Below are 21,840 nucleotides of genomic sequence, written 5' to 3' on the forward strand. Positions count from 1 at the left end.
TCTCCCTTGAGATTTTCAAGAATTTCACTGACTTTTCCTGAGGTTTGAGAAATTACATTGACCTCCCCTAGCAGAATAAGAGGCCCATTTTCTGGCATTACCTAATGTGAAATTACTCATGTATCCCAATACATTATCTGAGATTAGAAAAATAAAATATGAGAATTAAGTAATTATGGCACAAATCAACTAATTGACGAAATTATCTGTCAATAGCATGAACAGTAGTGTGGAAGATACAAAACTACCACATTTCAATCGTATACAAAAAAGGCTCGATAGAACAAAGGAAGTATGGAGGAAAGAAATAGAAAAACGAGTCTTTTCTTAAGGATTTTTCCCCTTGGTTTAAAAACTAAAGAGATAACCTTTGTATCAAAGGAATTTCGTGAAAGCGGTTGAAAAAGGACGTTAAAGAAAGGCAAAATTGGATATTCTTTTCTATGTAAAATCACATAAAGCATACCTCTAAGTCAGGTAAACAATTTCTACTGTTCTTGGTTTAGTATTTAAAAGTTATAATTTTAATTGAAAATAATGAAATTTTTTGAGACAATCATGACTGCAATACATCTTGACTGATAATTGTTTTTGCTAATACACTTTGATTCGAATGCATAAGGGGCATTTGTGAAACAAAATTTTCATCTCTCTCTTCTAGAAGTAATTTTTGACTCATATTTTTTCAGAGATGGACTGATTTTGTTATCAAATCATAGACCTCAAGGGAGGTTAATGAAAAAAAAAAAAATTTCAAACCTTAGGGGAGGTTAGTGAAATTGTTAGAAGCTTCAGGGGAGGTTTCTGAAATTATCCCTAATATTTATTTACGCCTCTTCATAATTACCATGCGGTAATAAACAGTAGTGCAATTTTTGTACTATGGAACTGGGGAACCGTTGATTGTTTAAATTGACCCTTTTATCACCAACGAGCTAGAAGTGGCTCGCAACTTCGGAAGGCGGTGGTTGCCCGCCATCAGCAGTTTTGGCGCTCGATGAAATGGTCGCATGTGTAATGGTTCCACTCGCGCTCGGCTTCAATGGGTTATTAAGGAAGCCCAGAACCTTTGTTCAGGTATAATAATTCTTAGGTAAAAGCCTCCTGCTAGTTGCTAATGGCTGCTGCTTTTGCAGTTTTTCTGTTGCTCGAAGGTTTGTCATATATTTTAAGTTTTAACTTTCCAAACCTCCTTTGAAGTAGTGGTGTTCTCATTTTGATTACTTTCTTTAAGTAATTTAGTGTATATTTTCAGTATTCAGCTTTTTTGGATCGTTATGTTTGGAAGATAATTTCTTGTTTCAAGAGCAGTCACCATGTGTTTGATTAAAGGCCTAAGAGAACTGAAATGCAACTGTTGTTTGATCGTTCACTTTATTTACAGTATGTCTGTTGGTGAAGTGGGATTCTTTTTTCATTTTTTAGCCCTGGTGTGTTTTGGCTGCTTTTTTTTTTTGGGGGGGGGGGGGGGGGGGCGGGGAGAGGGAGAGGGTGAGGGTTGGTTGGAGTGCCATTTCGTTACATGAAGGAACACCTCATGATATTCAGGAGGATGAATGTGGCCTAGTATTAGGGGTTTGTGCCCATGTTAGGACAAAAGGTTTGATTTCCAACGTCCTTATTGCCTTTCCCCCTCTGGATTCTGCATTCCACTCCCTCCCACTCTAAATAATCTTAAGAAAAAATTACATTTGATTTCTTGCACGCATATGCATTGAGAGGATGGCTGATGGCAGCAAGTTCCTTGAGGTCATTCATTTTATTTACAGTATGTTTGTTGGTGAAGTGGGATTCTTTTTTCTTCTTTTCCCCCCTGGTGTGTTTTGGTTGGTTTTTTTTTTTTTTGGGGGGGGGAAGGGTGGGGGGTGCCATTTCATTATATGCAGGACACCTCTCAATATTCAGGAGGATGAATATGGCTTAGTATTAGGGGTTTGTTGCCCATGTTAGGACAAAAGGTTTGATTTCCAACGCCCTTATTGCCTTCCCCCTCTGGATTCTGCATTCCACTCCCTCCCACTCTAAATAATCTTAAGAAAAAAATTACATTTGATTTCTTGCACATATATGCATTGAGAGGATGGCTGATGGCAGCAAATTCCTTGAGGTCAATGTTTTCACGTTTTAGATTGAGTGTAGAAAATAATGCTTTGACATAATGATTCAAGGCTTAATAAATATGAGCCTGTCTAGTTCTCCTGAGTCTCCAGGCAATGAAATTCAATATTATTTGCTCTATTTTGGTGGTTCTTATAAACTGATTTATTAATTCCTCTCGAGGTTCAATGGAAATTTGAGATGGAACATGGACAAAGATTCTCTGAGCTATTGGCAGGCTCTTGCATATGTTTTACTATGTGAGGTTCATTCTATTGTTTATTGTAAACCTTGGTCAACAGCTTTAATTAAGAGGGAATAATTCTGGTATTAGCATAGTACAAACAAGTTTAGATGACAGAAAGTGGTTTCTCTGTGTGGTTTGGGCATGATAAGGGTTAATAGCTGGCAATTCTTTAAACAAGTTCCTCTTTTGTAAGTTTCCATGATTACATTAATCATTAAATTTAGCAGTAGTCAATGACACTAATCTTGTCTGACCCTTGATCTTAACTAATTTAGAGTGTGAAGAAGATAATGCTTAAGAAATTCGTGTTGCAACTTTCTGATCTGTGGTCCTTGCGCTTGTTCTTAGGTTTGATTAAAAACATGTTTTAGGATACACAAAAGATGATTGCTTGACTTTCATGGTACTTAATCACTTAAAATCATGTTTACATAGCAAAGTATCAACAACATGGAAAAGCATACTTATGGTTTTGTGGCACATTTTTTCAGCTTTTGGGATTTTCTTCTATTATAATTAATCTTAGGCAAATTGACTGTATTGGTCATACTATCTTAATTTCATATGGCATTGGATAAACACACAGAGTATGCATGTTGAGGCTAAGATCGAATGTATGATTTAAGATATATTGCAATTCTCTTATCATGTATTATATTGAAATCTTTCAAAAAAGCATTACATCTTATAATACAGACCAATTATTGGCATACTATCACCATGCTTATTCTACTATGGCTTGCTGTAGGAAATATGCCAAAGGGAAATTGCTGGTGGAAGGCTTCTAACTCCAGTAACTACAAGTAAAAGTTCTTTCTTTACATTTTTTGTTTGATACTTTCTTATGGTCATCATCAACACTGTGATCTTTTGCTTAAAAAAAATTGTCCTGGTCCCAAATGACGTCCAGATTTCTTGTTATTCATGTTTTCTCACAGAAACTAAACTTCTCTGTGATTGATTCATAGCCTGCTTGTCATCATGGATCATGTTGTCCAAGTATATCATTGTTGAAAGCTGGAGATTGTCCTTGTTAGTGTCTGAATCTTCAATTCTGTTGAAAATTTTAAAAAATAGAAAAGAAAACATGTTCTATGTTGGCCTTTCATTTTCTTAGTCAAGAGTTGCTGGAAGCTTGTTTTGATTTTGGTTTTCAAACTGAAAGTAATGGTTGGAAATATTTGGACATCTCATAATTCATCTCTCTTTGCAACAATAGACCATCTCATCTCTTTTACACAACTAAAAATCTACCCATTTGATTCTAGATGCTGGATCCTGAGTAATAGCCTGAAGCCTTTCCCATTTGTAGTAATAGATTCTCAGTTAGAAACTCTTCCCCTGTCACAAATTCTTTTTCCACTCCATTTACATTTTCGCTGGTATATCAGCTTTGTCGGTTCCACTTCCTACTGTCCACTCTGATTTTCTTTTCCTGCATGAAACTTCTTTACATAAATCCTGAAAGTCTTTATTCTGTATGATTTTGTACCAAAATGCATGGTTCTCTCTCCAATGTTGTCTTACCATCTTGGGCAGCTAGCCACACATATGCTTACAGTCCTCCTGCCCAAACAGAAAAAATAAAATAAAAAAAGAAAACAACATAACTGACAAGAAACACAAAATAACGAGAAAAAAGAAGAGCAGAGTATTTTGCCCAGTTGAACTAATCTTCTGTTTGTAATGTAAGAGGAAGGGACCTTTTCCAAATGCTTCTAAAAAGATTGCTGTGATACATTTAGGAAGATCGTTGTTTAAATTTTGTTTGTAAGGATCTGACAATTTGTATGACTTTTGCAGACATTGACTTTAACTGGGGAAGCTGTTCAGCTAGGGGCATGATTGCTATGAATAGGATCTCTATCCATGGGATGATATTTGGGAGAAGTTTTTGTGATCCCATTTCCCATTATTTTAATGTAAGCTCAAGTGCTCATGTCATAATATCTGGTTTTTGGGTTGGACCAGACATTGAGGATGGATGGGGTTTTGTAGAAGCATTTGTACATCGAATATATTGATTAATCTATGTAAGGTTTTTTTCTTTCTTGGGCTCTTTTTCCTGCTCCAACATGTTATCTGTGCACTTCTTGATTGCTACTTGGGTTGACTTTCTGACCTCATTTAGGAAGATGTTTATTTCCTTAAAAAATATCCGCAATGTTGAAACCTTCTAAGCTCCAATTTTATGTGCACCATTTATTTTTCTTCCTTGTCCACATCTTCTCTATTCTTTCATTACATTCTGTCAGGAGGAGATGTGCTTTTGGATAATTGCACAACAAAGTCAAATAGAATTCTCTACATTAATTTGTGGGATGCTGCATCACTTAATGATAATTTCAGCTAGTTATTTGAAAAAGCGAAGTTACTTCTCTTTCATGAGCTACACGAAAAATTTCCACTGCATCCAGTAAATTAAGAATAATCCCTGGTTTTGAACTTTCAAAGCATCTGGATCTTATGTTGGATCTGAGTCTTTAACATTGATATTCTGTTTTTCTGGTCCTCCAATCTACCATCCACTCCAGACAGCAACTATTTTCGCCTCCTTCAAGAGCATTTCAGTGTCCTCTGTTACTTTCTCTGTTCTCCTCTTTGTCCTCCTCTTCCCACTAATTGCTTGTGCTGCATTTGCTGACATCTATCACTTTCCCCTCCTGCCTCCCTTCCACCTCACCCTGCTCCTCCCACCATGCTCGCATTAAGTTGGCAACTATCAAAACATCTTCATTGTCCATCTAGCTTTACATAGTCTGGTTTAATGCCTGTTCTGTTCACATTTGGGGACTCTTCATTCTGGTACAAAGCTTCAGAAAGTGTATCTAAAAACCCCTTTTGCGTGCTCACCAAAAGAACAAGAATCCATGGATTTAAAAGGTAGGGCTCAAATAAGTGACTCTATCAAATGACTGAATCATTTGCTTATTGTATATTTTGTATGATGTCTAACAGCTTACACGTTTTTGTGGTGATTAATCGCACTTGATCCAATCCCAACTACAATTTGACTACTCATGTATTTTTTTGTGGCTTGAATCGAAAATTGTTGATAAGCAAAAGAAGCCCAAAATCTGCAGTTGTCAATGCTTAACATCTCTCTTGAGAGTGATAGTATTACCACCGGTGAAGTGCTTTCTAGTGATTTCACTCTTACTGTGACACTCCTCGACGCTTGTCACAAGGCAAATATCCGAAGCGGATGAAGTAAAAGCATATCGAATTAACTCTGAGGCTTGCTCAAGACGTAATAAGTCGAGGAATAAAGGTCTTGATAGCATGAGAGGTATTCTTGCCAAGAGAATTACTCTTGCTGTAAGTTGGGTTAGCCATGGACAACGATCTTGTGGGATAATTCGTGTGATTGGAGGTTGTCAATCAATTTATAAATGTCTCTCATTCATCAATTTACCACATTAATAATCTTACTTATTCATCAAATTACGGCATTAATAATTCCTATGTAAAAATTAACTCGGATTTCAAAAGAAAAAAATAATATAAATAATCTCTTTTGTTCAATAAACTATTACATCGTTACGTCTCTTATCTTCTCTGTCTCTTTCTCTCTCTCTTCGTAGAGGAAACGGAAGAGATTAGGAGTTGGATAATATTAATATTTCTACCAGTTAAGTTAGATTTTTGGAATGATTCACCCAAATTTCATCTTATGGATAGTTAAAAAAAATGTTTTTTTTTTCCCTGCAGGAAGAAATCCAAATTCCCGTAGATACACAACTTTCCAATTGTAAGAGCTGAAAATCACTGAAACATTTAAATCCACGTCCTAAACATCAACTTTAAAATCTATTACTAAAACAATTAAATCAGGAACTGTTCAACATTCCCATTTTCAGAAAAAACAAGTTGGACCTGGCAATCTAAGAATTAGATGAATTCATCAATGCTGTATCGCTTAACCTTATGAAATGTTTGCAGAGTTCGTGAAATTTGTCCACAATCTTGCATTTTTGATAGATGCATTTTGCCTTCAATTTTACCTCTCCGTTTCTTTTTCTTGCAAAGGATAAGGATTCTGCTACGTCAATTTCCTTCTATGGTTTTCGTTAGTGTTATGCAATAATCATTTATATGGTTTCATGGTACTGTGCTTCAATTTCTACTTCTTTTTGTGTACTTAGACAAGTATGGAAACATGACTGATACTCTTAAACAATCAATGTCAAGATATGACACTTCAAGTTTAAGTTTGAGATGAGCAGGTTGATCTAAAAGCGGAAATAATTAGGAGGCAGCTTACAAGTTTGGCCTAGAAATTTTGATATATAGTTTGTGTTGATTAAGCAGATAGCTTAGGCATTTCTGACAGTCTTGGGTATATATTCGAAGTGGATGATTAGGACGTAAGTTCATCGATATATGGAGAAAATAACTCCAAAAGTGACTAATGTCTAAATGATACACAGATTAATTTCTGAAGTTGAACTCATGCTGCCTTCAATAGTAAGGTGACAATAGCTTATATCTAAGTGCATTGGTGACAACAAACACATTGAAACCATTAGCTGCTAAATAAAGAGGTAAAAGGCGATCTACAGCATTCTCAAATTTTACTCTGGTATTTCTTTCCCTTTTTAGATTGTCCATATTGTCTTCTAACATCTTAAAAAGGCAAAACATTGGCATTACAACTTTAACTAAAACCTACTGTACATACAAGGAATGTATAATAGACCACTCCATCGAGATATGTCTCTGATTAATGGTACCATCATGATCATATCTCAATATCTTATACTGAGGTAGGCATGAAGGTCATATATATTCATGTTTCTTAGATTGATCTAGTATTCTAGTTGGTTCAACTCCAGGTGACAAGTTTTTACTGGGTTTTCTGCTAAAAGTGTCAAAGCTCTCTCTGCTCACCAATTCTTACTGTCACTAGGCCATACTTGCCATATATATGTCACTAGGTGCATCACTCGAATAACCATTTATGCTAAAAAAAATTAACCATTTACGCTTCCATTGGTACAAATATGGAGTTAAAAATGTCCAGTTGGTGCATCAGTATCATTTTTCATTTTTAATACCTTGCTTTACTTTAAGTAGTCTCCATAGCATTTGTTCTTCCTATCCAACTTTTTGCTTTCTCTTTCTTTCGTCGAAGTAGTAACTTATCCAGCTGTTTGGGACTTGAGGGGGCGGGGGCCGGGGGGGGGGGTGGGGGACGAGATCACTAATAAAATAAGAACTTGTCCCTTTTCCTTGCAATTCTACTCAAGGAGGATATTGGAGAAGTGGTCCAAAAGGGAATGGAGAAACCCTAGGATGCATGCTCAAACCCTAACTCTGACCAAAAGTTCTGATAAGCTCAGCTTTTTAGTTCTTTTCTATGGGAAAGATTGCATAATCCTCGAGTGTGTAGCACAATATTAGCACTGTAGCACATGCTTTATAGTTAACGTTTCACATCATTTCATTACATGTGTAGCCACACCAAATGAAAGATTATACTACTGGTTTCAAGGGAATAACGGGTTATAAAAATCGGTCCTATTTTGTGCCAAAGTGAAAACGTGGTTCACCTTTGACTAATAATATAGAATGGGACAAGAAATAGATGCATACAATCCTAAAAAATCTAAAATATGTTTACTGGTTTTTAATCCGTCTTCTCATCATATTCCTAATGAATGCAGCTAATACTTCTGGGGAAGGGGTTTAATGTGCATCTTTCTGGAGAAGGAGACTTGTACATAAGCTGAAGAACTCGTGATTAAATTATACTGCAATTTTGTCATATGCAAGGCTTTGTTTGGCATCCATCATGAGGATTTCTGAGGTTCAAGACATCTAGTATGATTTTCAGAGTTGTCATGGTCAATTATCAGCAGGAAGGTCAATTTATTTTGGCCAAGATTTTCCAATTCAGGCGGATTAATCATGCTTTCAACACCTTGAAAACAAAATAGCAGAGAATGAAAGGGGTTCCGTTGGAGCCTTTGACACTGATTTCCAGCTCAATTTATGCTTCTTAAAATCCGAGAAAAAGAAGGTTGCAGCCTATACTAGTTAGACGGGAGCTCGAAAAGGGCGAGTGATTTTCAAATAACATAATTTGGTAGTGGTCAGTGAGGAAAGGTTGCAAATTGTTGAAGAACAGTTGTAAATCATAAGAGGGATTTCATCTCATCAATAGCCGGGAATCAATATAAAACTGTCATGGCATGGATTTTGAATGCTTGAGGACAGAATGTCAAATATTTGTTTCAGATAGCATACATACCTAACCTTGGTTCATCTTTACATTAATCGTCAGTTGGAAGCAACGTTTCTCTAAACAATTGATAACTCTCAAAATCGAATGCCTAAAGAAGGGATCCGTTCTCATGAAGGTTAATATAATTAGAGCAGATGCAAGAAATTTGCAGTAACTAAAAGCAGCTGACTGTGATTATTAGCGGAAGTAGTTCATGTGAAATTTGATTATCTCAAAATTGTGAAGCCACAACTGTACTTCATTGTGTTAATCTAATGTTACAGACTTGTTTGCCTCCATAAGCAAGAAGCGAAAAAGGAGTATAATTGCTAAAATAAAGTTACCTTGAAGGACTGCTTCCTCCTAATCATTCATGTGTTAGTGCATTCAGGCCAACCCTTAAACACAGGAAAGTTGATACTTTTAGCAGAAAGTACATTAGGTAATTTATCTCTCCTTCAAGACTTCGTCATCTCAAAGAAGAAGAGACTAGTACATCATAATTATCCTTTAGCTGCTGGCTTAATTTTAGAGCTCTGACCCTTCTCAAGAACTCTAAACTCAAATGCGATGGGAGATTCAGATTGCTTTTCAGGTTGCAGGTTGCTTCCATCACTATCAGTACTATCAGTACTGACTCTAATGGGGGTATGTGCTTCATTTTCAAGATTTGAGGCTTTACTTTGGTTGACCCTTTGCCTCTCAAATTCTCTATACTTATGTAAGTACCTCAGCATGGCCTCTGCATAGGTATCAAACCCTAATGTGCTCAGAGCCCAACAGATGTCATCTCCATTTACAGTTTTTCTGTTCTCCTTGTAACACTTGTCAGATGCTTCAGCTGTGACGAAGCTTATAAACTCTGTTGCACATTCTTGTATCGTTTCCTTAGCTTCTTTCGAGATTTTGGCACTTGGTGGAAGGATCTGCCTCATGACCCTTCCCACATTGGCAATTGGCAGTAACCTATCCTGCTCATCAACCATTTCAGAGGTCAAATGGATAACTTTAGCTTCTGAATGCTGACACGTTGCTCCTTCATCAATCATCAGCACATATAAATATATATACTTCTGAACAGATGCATATGTGTGCAAAGAATGTGCACATGTCATGTGAACCTGAACCCCGTGTGCATGTATGATATGAAACAAGCTTGCATGGGTGGCAATAGTTGGTGGGTTAGGGCATCAAGATTGTAAAATTTATGCCATTCGCTAAAATGCAAATTGACGTACGTATAATTCATGATTCCATGTAATAGTTCATATTCCCAATTGAACTTCACAAGTTTGTAACAATGTTAATTAGATCAACTTGTCTCTTTTTTATTTGGTAACGCTAGAATCTCAATATGCGATTGCATAATTTAGGTGCACTTATTAAATATTGTTAGCACAAAAAACTATGTAGCGGAAGTAACACTAAAATCTTACAAATAATAAATAATAAGAAAGGCACGGGAGGAAACAAAATATTCTATTTAAATTAATTAATTTTCCTCACGTACAAACTTAGAATTCCAAGTTCTTAACTAGAGAAACATAACCGCAAATCTTATTCTAATTATAATACCAAAACATGACTCAATTTTATACCAAATCTAATATAGTTACCAAATAACAAATCGATTTTTAAAACTATTAAAAGTCAAAATATGTTTGGTTTAAAATATGTCAACAATGTTTCTCTTAAACCAATATCTTATGCTGTTATCTCCTATGCCATCACGAGATTCAATTGCCCTCTGTAGTAATGTAACTCAAGTACAACCCTAATATGCAACTGGTGCTCATCTGCATATTTATGTGTGAAAGTGGACTATCTGTATACAATTTTGCTGCTAGTTCTCCTTGATCAAAAAAATCATCCATATTGATCCATTCACAATTACAACCACCATATTTCCTTGAATAACAATCCACGTATCTTTCAACTAATAAATTATGTCTTTCATAATCTTCCTTATGGTCATAATTTTCACCATCGACAAATTCTCTCTCCTAGGCAACTCAAGACAATTTACGTACTTTCACAAAATTTTTCTTCCTTGCTTGAATTTCCTGGATTTCCTGACTTCAGACTTGATCAAAACAAAATATTCTTGGCTTTTCCTTCTTGCCAATGAGGCGTGACATATATGCACAGTTGGGCTACATTATTTGGTTAGACTGGCTAGAGAGCCAATTAAGAAGCTACAAGTTGAAGGGGACTCGACAAAGTAGAGAAATAAAAGTCCATGCCATTGTTTCTTTGTGGTCAATTTTAGGTATTTGTGTTGTTAAAAGTGATCTAGCAGGTTCACAAGCCGGGTTTTAAGAAGAGCAAATGTGACTTTTGAAAACTTTGAAATCTGAAACCCTGTTGATAGCTTATTATTCAATGGAATCACACGATTTATATATGGTCCCCTCTTCCCCTCTTCCCCTCCACCCTCAACTCCTTTGTTAATTTATCTCAGTAAACCATGGCTTAATGCTTCCAATATGCCCTGAACTGTTGCTTATTATATTATTCTTACGTCTTAAAATGAATGGACAACAACTTTGCACGTCTGCATGTTGTGGATGGGATCGACCAAAGATCAACAGCTCAATATATGACGTCAAAGGCATGATATTTAACCTTTAGTTGTTAGGTTTTAGTCAAGTTCTAATAGGGTTTTTTTGTATACTGGTTGTTTAATGAGAAACTTATGCCCTCTTTTGGCTATACTTAAACTTAATTATTTGTATTTATTATGCATTTCCCATCAGGTTCTCGAATCACTCGTCTCCTTCGAATAATAACAATTAGTAATTTTGTGAACCGTCACCACTCGAGGTTCTTACTTTAGTTCATAATAGCATAATATAGATCTGGAATAATTTGTCTACGTTTTAAATTGTTGTTCCTATGAATCTCTTTGTTAGGTCTTCCTCAAATAAACCTCAACCACTAATTCTCTCATTTCCATACAGCATCTAGTGCTGAATAATCAGCAATCACATCAATTATAGTCCAACATCGTCTCCAGCAATATGGGTGAATTTTAAGGTTGTCACTATGCTATTTATAGTGTGTGCGTAATGCTGGAGGCTGTTTAGGTGGTCCTTAATCTTCCCTCTTTTGCCTTTATATTCCCTTAATTAATTGATTTGTTTGTTGCTCCATCCATCACATTAGTCCAATACTTCCTCTTTTTGGCAAAAAAATAGTATATTTATTTGTTTTCTCTCCCTCTTTCTTCTCTTTATATATATTGTTTGAATAATTAAGACCAACTTCTTGATTCTTGTGATGAGCTCAATAACTTGTATTCCTTTCGTTTTTTAAGATGGAATAGCTAAAAGTTTGTAAAGAATATCGAATACCTAAACCATATTGCTTACGAAGACAACACTTCTAGTGCTTTAATTTGCCCTATTCGATGGGAGTGAAGCATTATCTATGTGGATTACCAGAGAAAGTAAAACATAAAAACTGTATTTCACCTCCAAATTGTGCAAGAATCCACAATTCGAGGAGCTAAATTGAGTAAAACGAGATAGATAATTGCCCTATTTGCTAGTTTCATAATGAACACAACATGTTAACACGTGAATTTACTATGTGCTGATTGACTGCAATTTGATATGAAAAGAGATTATTTATTGTTGTTACAGAGGTTGATTCATTCTCAATCAATCTCGAACATAACTAGCTTCAATTTCGAGTTTTGGCTTCATGTACATTGAAATTGGAGACCAAATGCTAAATCGAAAGCTATGAACATGCTCAGGATCCTCTAATTGATGCTGATTTATCGTGCTTTAAACACCTTGAAAAGGAAATAAGAGAGACAATGAAAGGGTTTCATTGGAGCCTTTGACATTGATTTGCAGAGTCACTTTATGCTTCGATCCAACCCCACGCTTGCCATAGATCATTGCCTTTAAAGAGTAAATGGGTAAAAGGAACAATATCAAGAACCATAGATCATTGCTTTTAAAGAGTAAATGGGTAAAAGGAACAATATCAAGAACCAAATATAAGTAGTTGAGAGGTGACGTTTAAGCCCTGATGATTGCCTTCCCATGTTTTCCAAGTAATGGACTAAAACCTTTTTTCTTTACTAAAGCATTTTCGAGTAAGTTTCTTCGATAGTACCCTAGCAAAGGTGTGGCCTGAAAATTGACAAAATGGTACATTCACGTTACCCTTATTTAAAAGAAAGATTCTCATATATAGTCATAGATCTCATTTGTTGATTTTGTCTTCTTGATGAAGGATATTTTAGCGTTATTATTTTTTACTATCTACCTTGTTCTAAAAGGTGGAGTCAAAAAGAGTAATCTAATGATGCACAATGCTTCTCTTATTGACAGATCTAGGGTTTACAACTTTATAGGGTTCCCATCTATATTATATTAATGATTTTTGGTGAAACCCATAAAGGGACTATGAAGAACCCTAAGCTTGACAGTCTTTTGAGGATCTTCAGACTTCAGAGTATTAAACACCCTCCTCCTCCTCCTCCTCCCCCTCAAAACACCTCAGCCCCCACTCAAATGGCTGTCGTAATTATTCAGATTCTTTCCCTCCCGAACCCTACTCAAATGGCTATCAGATACGTTTAGCTTCTGAGAGATATATTGTATGCAAAATAATTTGTGTGCCTGAAATATATCATGAAGGAAGGTAGTAATGCCTGCAGCTGATTGGCAAAGCCCGTAAAAGCTGTGAACTAATAATCATAATCAATTTCAACGTGTTTATTCTTGGAATAAAACATAAAAGTAGAAGTGATAGGTATAGAATGCCTGTGAAAGGTAGTCAGACATTGATTTTCATCTCAGATTGGATTAAAGTCGTAGTGTAATGAAATTTTTATATGTCTCCAAAATCCAGTTTAGCTGGTATGAACATTAATAGGTGACCTTTGAAATTCTTGACTCGATTCTTGAACCTTTCTCTCTTCCATTTATGTTTATAAGCTTTAAAATCTCCTCTTGAACTAAAAAATTTTATTATGTCTTTGTAGAAAAGTTGATGTGGATAAAATCTGGATCCACATAGAATCATCTATTGTTCAAGAAACTTTCAAGGACTTTTGCATGTACCATTATACGTATAATCTCTAGCAGGAAAAGAAGGCTAATAAGATACTTTATGAGGTTGCATCTTGAAGCATAATGTGAAACCAAAGATATAATTGAAAAAGTGGCTAGAAATCTAGTAAATTTCTATAAACGTACGATTGACAGTATTCCTATAGTAACAGTCCACCAAATCTGATATTTTTTTTTGCGTTTTCTGTGTCAATGACTGCTGAACAATATTCCACTGCTAGGTTGAGCTTTTGATAATGTGGAAGCAACTGTCGAAGAAATAGGTGGGGAATCTTTTAAAGCTTAGGGAATGTGGCACCCTTTGTAGTTTGTAGACATAAAGAAAACTGATATTTGGCAAAAGGAAGTAAAATAATAGAAGAAGAAGTCCTAAAAAAAGGTCATTAATAACAATAGAAGAGGACAAGAGCAACTTCACTCGTGCTTTCCAGTATTAAGGGCCATTTGCTATAATGTTTACCTAACAAATATTTTTGACATCTTGCTTTTGAAGAGTTAAGCTTAATTGATTAATGCTAGATGATTATTCTTCATAAACCTGGACTTTATCTTTTAACAACTCCCATTAGTGAAAATCTAGAGTTTACTTTCGGGTGCTTTTAGATCAAGAAGATCTGATTCTAGCTATAGATTATGCTGCAGGAAAGATCCAACGCAATTTTAGACGAATACTATCAGGAGATAGAGTTAAAATCAAAATAAGCCATTATGATTGAAGTATATATATATTTTTAAAGTACTCAATGAAGGGTTAAAATTGAAGTCTGTTTTGATTCAACCATATGCCTTTTAAACACTCAACAGGGTAACATTGGAATGATTTTGGATTCCAAAATGGTTTTGCCAGTATTGCAAGAACCTCATTATTTTTAACTCAAATATGTCCTACTTATATATAGGGGCCGCTTTATTAGCTGTCGAAATACTATGGTGCCCACTAGATCCTCCAGAAAACTTTTCACCAACAATTTTTTCAAGGATGTCTTTGAAAGCCCTAGCACAGGCAACTTTCACCCTTCTTGTCACCCCATTAATCACCATGGATCGATGTTCATGCAAGAATTCAAGACTGATGTTTTGGCGTACCAAGTTTGAGTGCTTTCTTTAGTGCTCTCCATATCCCCAACCTCTCATGTTGATTGAGCTGAAAAAAGAGAGAGAAAAAAAGATTAACTGAACACAAACCTTCAATCTCTTGCTCAAGGAAAAAATAGGCAAACCAGATGGGGAGTTTTCATGCTAGCATTCAATGAAAACATTAGAGGATTAATGTAAAAGTTTTATTTGTCGAACCATTTGCTCCGTTTCTTATGCCCATCTTGTGAAGAACTAATGTAGAGCATTTAATTTATGAGAAAATCTTATATATATATATATATATATATATATATATTAACAGTGCATACATTATTACGATTGGATGTACAACACATGCAAAATTTGGATTTCAAATTCAAATTCGAATTATGTATCATGTATCTAATGGTGAAAGTGTATACACTGACACTGTCGGTATATAGAAGATTAATTCTTAATTTATTAGAGTACTTAATCCTAAACTGAGATTTAGTTTACTAGAGTATTTAGAGGAAATGGTTAAAATAGTTACTAAATTATTTTGTGTATCAGTTTTGCTCATCAAACTTTTTGTTTGCCCAAAGTAGCGATTTAACTAATAAAAAAGTTTTTTTTTCCACTTAACTAATAAATACTTTCACCTTTAGTCACTTAACTAATGAAACATAAGCTTTTTTTATTACAAAATGTATATTCTAATCAATTGAATGACCATTTAGACATAATAAATTGTTGAGTGGACAGAATAGGGAATATTAAATTGCTTAGTGACAATTTGTGACATTTGCTCGACTATTTGAGCCAATGAACAAGTCATAGAACATTTTCAGCCCCATTTTGCCCTTATTCATTTGATCACTTTCAATAATAAATTACAACCTAGTATTGAAAAGTGTTTATAAATTTATGGTTTCTCTTGATCGTACGACCTATTAAGTCTATTGAGAAAAATCAATTCAATTGCATAGAAGATTATTTAAGAAATTTTTAAAAATAATGCTATAATATTTTTGTGATGCGATGCGACAAAAAGGTGATCAAAGATAAAATATATGGGTAATAGAAATATTTATGATGCAATTAACAAATTTTTTGTAAATTTTGACTCATCCAAACAATTCATACTTCAAAGCCTAGGTTAGGCCCATTAATTAGTGTGATCACTGACAATGAGAAATTGACTTGGTGGTCCAAGGGCATGTTTATTGTTATCTAAAGTTTTGGGCTTCTCTTTCATGTAAATCTTTGCTCCATGATGACCATTTTATTAATCCAATATTTGGCCCAAATATAATGCTTGCTTGGGGTTTGGGCTCATAAACCTGTTGACCAAACTAATTTCAGAGATCAAAATATGCAACTTGTTTTAACTGATCTTGTTTAAACTTTTCAACTTTGAAACTGCTTGAGAAGTTCATATTCTCTGCAGAATTGGAGAAAACTCCCTCTCTCTAATTCTATGAGAAAAAGCAGATATTGGTAGTGGAGTGAAATGGGAGGGTGAAACACTTCTCCAATGGATGAAATTCCCTTATATAAAGAAAATAATGATAACAGGAAGTGTATTGCAGAAGATGAAACTAGCAGCTGCGGTGATTTGTAGTGAAAATTCAGGAGTTTAACCGTTTCCTCTGATATTGGCGTGTCATCCTGATTAATACCCTTTGCCATCTGAGGTTTTCAATATTTTAGACTGCCTTCTGTGTTTGATTTCAGAAATCATAATATAGAATGCAGCTGATTCTTTTGTAGCACAGGGATATAGCAGTCAAGATGAAGTGAACCTCCCTGAAATGGATACTATATCAAGTAATGTTCATATCCCACCTTTTGTTAACATTCTGGTTATTCATGAATTCACATGCAAGGCTAGATTTCTGCACATTAACATGCTATATCGCTCAGCAATTTGCAGGTGCACCATTGAATTTGGTAGATGGCAAGTGCTGCATTGTAACTAAGGCAGCACGTTGTTTCTGTATTTGATAACAAAGGAAGCATACAGATTTAAACATTTTATTTTATCAGTACAAAACAAAGGAAGAGAAAAGGTGAAAGCAGAGTCTGATCACAAAGCTCGAGGAGGCTTCTCTAGCAATGCGGATAGGTATACTTCATCCTTGGATTTAGGAGAAATTGCCCACTTGTGTTTTTTGTACCTGAACTGCAGAAACATGTACATGTAGTCATCAAGATCCTTCCTATTGCAGAAGAACCTGTCAATCCACAGCAAGCCTCCTGGCCTCAAGATACGGTCCCAATCAAATAGGATGAAGTCCAACAATTGCAAATCAATCCAGCCATCCATGAATCCAGTTGTGTGAATCAAGTCCAAGGTGTTATCAAAAAATGGTAGCCTTTGATTCAATGTCAAGTAGAGAGGAACCAAACCTCTGAGTGCAATCATCTCATTGAAAGGAGCCCGAAGGTTCAGAGCAGTGGAGACAATTGTGACGTTCTGTTCTCTCATTCTTGCAGCAAATGTACCGGTACCAACACCAAAGTCGAGTCCTATCCTTATTTCACCTGGTTTGATGGCCAGAACATCTTTAATCAAGAAATCAATAGGAAGTGAGGTATTTGTTACCCACTTAAGCGTCTCCTTCTCCATTTCAAAACATCCTGTGCATTTGGAATAGCCTCGTTTAGGATTCTTGCTCGACAAACACTCAAAGTTCCTGCACTGATAATTGCTCCACCTTACATTTCTACCATCAGGGATTTTCCAAAGGGACTCATTAATCGGGTAAGGCCTTTGGTAGAGCTTAGAAGCCCTTGTCAAGCAACGCCTCCGGGGCAAGGGATCACAACCATTCACCATAAGTTTCTGTGCCAAGTTCCAATCATCTTTACAATATGATCCAATGTCATAATCCATGTATTCTTGCAATTCTTTCTTCATGGAAACGCAAGCATGCCCTATAGTGTTATATATCTTCCCTGTTCCATAGATGTTAACCTTCCCAACTCTGTTGTCTTTCGGGGTAATATACTTCCTAATCTCCTCAGTAACGAAGGTATTGATCAAAGGATCCTCCTTGACATTACTAGTATCATTCCCTTCAATACGAGGCAGCCTAATTTGCCTAAGAGCAATATGAGCACTATAAAGAGGCCTAATCACCTCCTCCTCCAGATATCTCTTATACTCTAATTTCGAAATATTGCTCTCTCTAAGGTCACCTTTGTTTCTTTCCATCTGCTGAACAGCCATTTCAAGCTTAATCTGCAGGCTATCCATCTTATTAAGCACTTCATCCATTCGAGCAGTTAATGCTCTAACATCAAAGTTCACATATGAATCTTTTACTGCATAAAAATGGCGGCATATATCCTCGTTATGATAGAAAAATCCAGCCGAGTAGAACCTAAATAAACTCGATAAGCTAACCAAAATCACCAGCCCTCCCAGAATAATCTGAAGCCAGCCAATTATTCTGCCTAATCTAGGCTTTGGGCAACAAGTCTTGGCCATCTTTGATTTCCCTAATTGAATATGACGGAAGTGCTTAGAACTAATTGCATAATAATATATATAAGACTTGCCCCTTAGCAACACTTTAAAAATTTCTGAATGCAAATGTTAATAGGATAACAAGCAGTAAAGCTTAACATAAATGCATTGAGTTGCAAGGCAATGATCTCAAAATTGTTACCTGGGATTGGATTCCAAGAATGAATATTGATGTGGGATCTGAAAACTTGGAAAATCCCAGGATTGAATCAGGGGTGGAAACCTCAAAAAGGATACAATTCAACAATGATCTTATGACTCCACCATGAAATGGGCTTGTTGAAGTAGTTGAACCCTGACTGATACATATGCAAAAAGTTTTGCTTAAAACTGATTTCAGATTAACTTTAGAGCTGGAAATTCTTGAACTGGAAGTTTACTGTTACAACTTGGTCACATTCTTGAGCTTAAACAAGGCGCAAATCTCGTGAAGCAAAAAAAATAAAGTGCTCCCAAACCAAGGATACACCAACACACATGAAAAATGCAAATGAGCGCAAAAAATATCCATTGAAGGAGTGCAGATTTCTTGTTTAGATACAGACACAAGTATTTGTTAATAATCGTGGTGATCTGAAGACACATGGTGCTGGTAATATAGTACTATTATCTCAAGCGTTGACAAATTTCAGAAGGGGTTTGTTAGGTTTCCGATGTCCAAATGATCAAATGAGGTTCGATTGCGGCAAAAGTTTGAAATGTTTTGACCGTGTGCGGCAAGTTGTACTCTGACTTCTTCTTAGTTCTTACTTCTTAGTCAACGTTTTATTATATTTATTTATGAGTTATTTTTTTCTATTTTATTGTTGTCAATAAAAAAAAATATAAAAGCTATTCTATTTGCTGAAATATAATCCAGGAATCATGTGAAAACTAAGAAATGATAAATTTCCTACTGAGGAGCACTGATAGCAGCATATATATCCAGTTACGAAACCAGGATCTTTGTTCATAGGATGCAAAAATATTAGCATAAACTTAGTATTTTAGTCTTTTAGTAAAACTAAAAGTTTATTGTAAGTACAACAATTTATTCAATATTAAAAAAATTGAAAAAAAAGTTCTCTACAACTCGTTTTTATTTGGAATAGTTATCAGATCATCTAATGATATAAAATTACATAATAATTAAAAGGGATAATTTCAGAAACCACCCCTGAGGTTTGTAACAATTTCATTGAGCTCCCTTGAGGTTTTCAATATTATACTTACCTCCCTTGATGATAGACAATGACTATAATAATTTTTTCAAAGACAAGCCATTGATAAAAAAGATAACAAAAAAAAAAGAGAAAACAAGTCTTCTTGACCAAGCCACATATTGTGACCGAACTGTTTCACCCATGACCATTAAATTGTAATCTTCTATCACTCAAAAAAGGAAGAATTTTGGTAATTGAGGGGCTTGGCTGTTTGAGTGGGAAAAAGGTAAGGATTGTGAGTTTTATGACTAACGGTTTGGTAGGCAATATATGGAAGAAACCTATAGAGAGGTAAAGATTATAAAGATAAGAATTATGATGGTGGATTTTGGCATCTTGTTCGAAAAAAAGAAGAAGTGATAAGAGTTTGAAATTTTGGGTAGATGTAGAAAACCATGGGATGGAAAATATCAGGACATTGGCTAAGTAATAAAACTCATAATTTTGTAGTATACAAGTGTATTCTTGATTTTTAAAATATTTTAATGACTATTCATATTTTGAAAATTAAATGAGGGCAATTTTGAGCGTTCGTATACTTTTTTGGTCTTACATCATCAAGGTGAAACCCAAACCTATGTTCTAGGGGAGGTATGTGTAATTTTCAAAACATGAGGGGAGCTGTCTGAAATTGTCAGAAACCTCAGGGTAGGTTTTTGAAATTATCCCTAATTAAAATTATGAATAAAAGTGTGTAATGATTAAGATTATGCATAGATCTTACTAGACGTATATTTTGGTATTTACAATAGGCGGCATAAAATGTACATAATTAAGCTGTCTAATAAACATTTGGTTCAATTGTAATTCATATGGTTTGACATATAAAAAAATTAATATTAAGTATTTAAAATTGAGTAAAAAGTAGGTTAGGATGATGCTGAAAAAAGCTTTTATTCTACCCACTAATCCAACCTTACCAAGTCAGCAAAATCTCACTTAATCTTTGTCTTATTAATTCCTTCCCTCATTTCCTAGTGCCACTCTAACTCCCTAATATACCGTATTTTCCATCAGCTATTTTCCCCCCTTTTTTGGGCTCCTTGTTTACATTTTTTTTCCTCCAAATATTTATATTCTTATTTTTTTCTTTTTTTAAACTCTTAAAACAACAAAATCGACAAAAATTAAACATCACGTTAAGCAGACCCTAATTTTAGACTAATAATAAACTAAATCCTACATGTTTGACTTATATTGACTTTTACCCAAGTTTTTTTCTATTTTTTTTTATCTTTTTGAGTTTTTAAATAACTGCTTACCCAGATTTTGGTACAAAAAGAAAAGTTGGCTTACGCAAAATTACAAAAGGATAAAAAATAAAATAAAAAATAAATATAAATGAATAAAAGTCAAAAGTGTAAGAGGTAGTCTATTATTAGTCTAAAATTAAATTATTTTTTTATGTGATGTTGAACTTTCGCTAATTTTGTACTTTAAGAATTTGTCAAATGACAAAGCAAAAATCTAAAGATTTAGTGGTGAAAAAAAAAGGAAACAGGAAGCGCAATCTGAAGTAAAAAGGAAACAAGAAAAAATTGCTAAGGAGTGCTTAGTGTTAGAGAGAGTTTTTTTTTTTTTTTTTTTTTTTTTTTCGGAGACGAGAACTATTGTATAATCTATCTATCCTAAACTACAAGGGAGGAGGAACCTAACGAGGTTTTGTGTTAGTGACTAGTAGGTACACAGACCTTATTAGATTCAAGGGAGTGTTTTGGCACAACCCTTGAATTTTTTTTGCTACAAGTGAAATTTGAATTCTCACCTACAACCCAAGCAGGGTCTTAAGACCCACCTTGGTGGCCACTGAACTAAGCTCAATGGTTTCTTAGTGTTACAGAGAGTTGGGAAGCAATTAATAAGACAAAAATTAAGTGGAATTTTGATGACGTGTCAAGACTGCATAAGTAGGTGTACTCGAGAGGTTGTCAAAATGATCCTGATATATTTTTTGAGTCAATATACTGTATATACTATTACAGTTGGTTACATGATACATACATAAAACTGGGGTTTCAAATTTAAATTCAAATTATATATCATGTATTCAATGATGATAATATATACACGGTCAGTTTATGGAAGATTAATCATATTTTTTTTTTACTCAATAAAATTTGGGGCAAATTACACTTTACTCCCTATGATTTAGTGTTTTTGTACATAACCTCTCTTTGGTTTCAAAAACTATACATAATCCCCTCATAGTTTAAATTAAAATGTCAAAGTAACAGAATTTGTAATCCATAACAAAACCACCTAAAATGTCAAAAATTCACCTATGTATAGTTGAAAATTATTTATTAACCACAAGGGGGTTATATGATAAAACATTAAACCATAAAGGGGCTATATGATAAAATATAAAATCATACAGGGTTATTGTG

The 21,840-nt window shown here is 34.8% G+C and overlaps 3 protein-coding genes across 3 annotated transcripts; 1 reads left to right on the top strand and 2 right to left on the bottom strand.

Moving 5' to 3' along the window:
- Positions 1–934: 934 nt before the first annotated feature.
- LOC113762213 lies at positions 935–4,394 on the top strand. Its single transcript, XM_027305550.1, has 3 exons — positions 935–1,077; positions 3,093–3,147; positions 4,148–4,394. The coding sequence occupies exons 1-3, from the start codon at positions 1,003–1,005 to the stop codon at positions 4,366–4,368; spliced, it is 351 nt and encodes a 116-aa protein (XP_027161351.1). The 5' UTR covers positions 935–1,002; the 3' UTR covers positions 4,369–4,394.
- Positions 4,395–9,073: 4,679 nt separating this feature from the next.
- LOC113760229 (nuclear transcription factor Y subunit B-4) lies at positions 9,074–9,556 on the bottom strand. The gene has a single exon (XM_027302792.1). The coding sequence runs from the start codon at positions 9,554–9,556 to the stop codon at positions 9,074–9,076; it is 483 nt and encodes a 160-aa protein (XP_027158593.1).
- Positions 9,557–16,805: 7,249 nt separating this feature from the next.
- Positions 16,806–18,212, bottom strand: LOC113760803. Its single transcript, XM_027303534.1, has one exon. The coding sequence runs from the start codon at positions 18,210–18,212 to the stop codon at positions 16,806–16,808; it is 1,407 nt and encodes a 468-aa protein (XP_027159335.1).
- Between the last annotated feature and the right edge of the window lie 3,628 nt (positions 18,213–21,840).

Source organism: Coffea eugenioides, chromosome 2 (genome assembly GCF_003713205.1).
Source record: "Coffea eugenioides isolate CCC68of chromosome 2, Ceug_1.0, whole genome shotgun sequence".
Taxonomy (NCBI): Eukaryota; Viridiplantae; Streptophyta; class Magnoliopsida; order Gentianales; family Rubiaceae; genus Coffea; species Coffea eugenioides.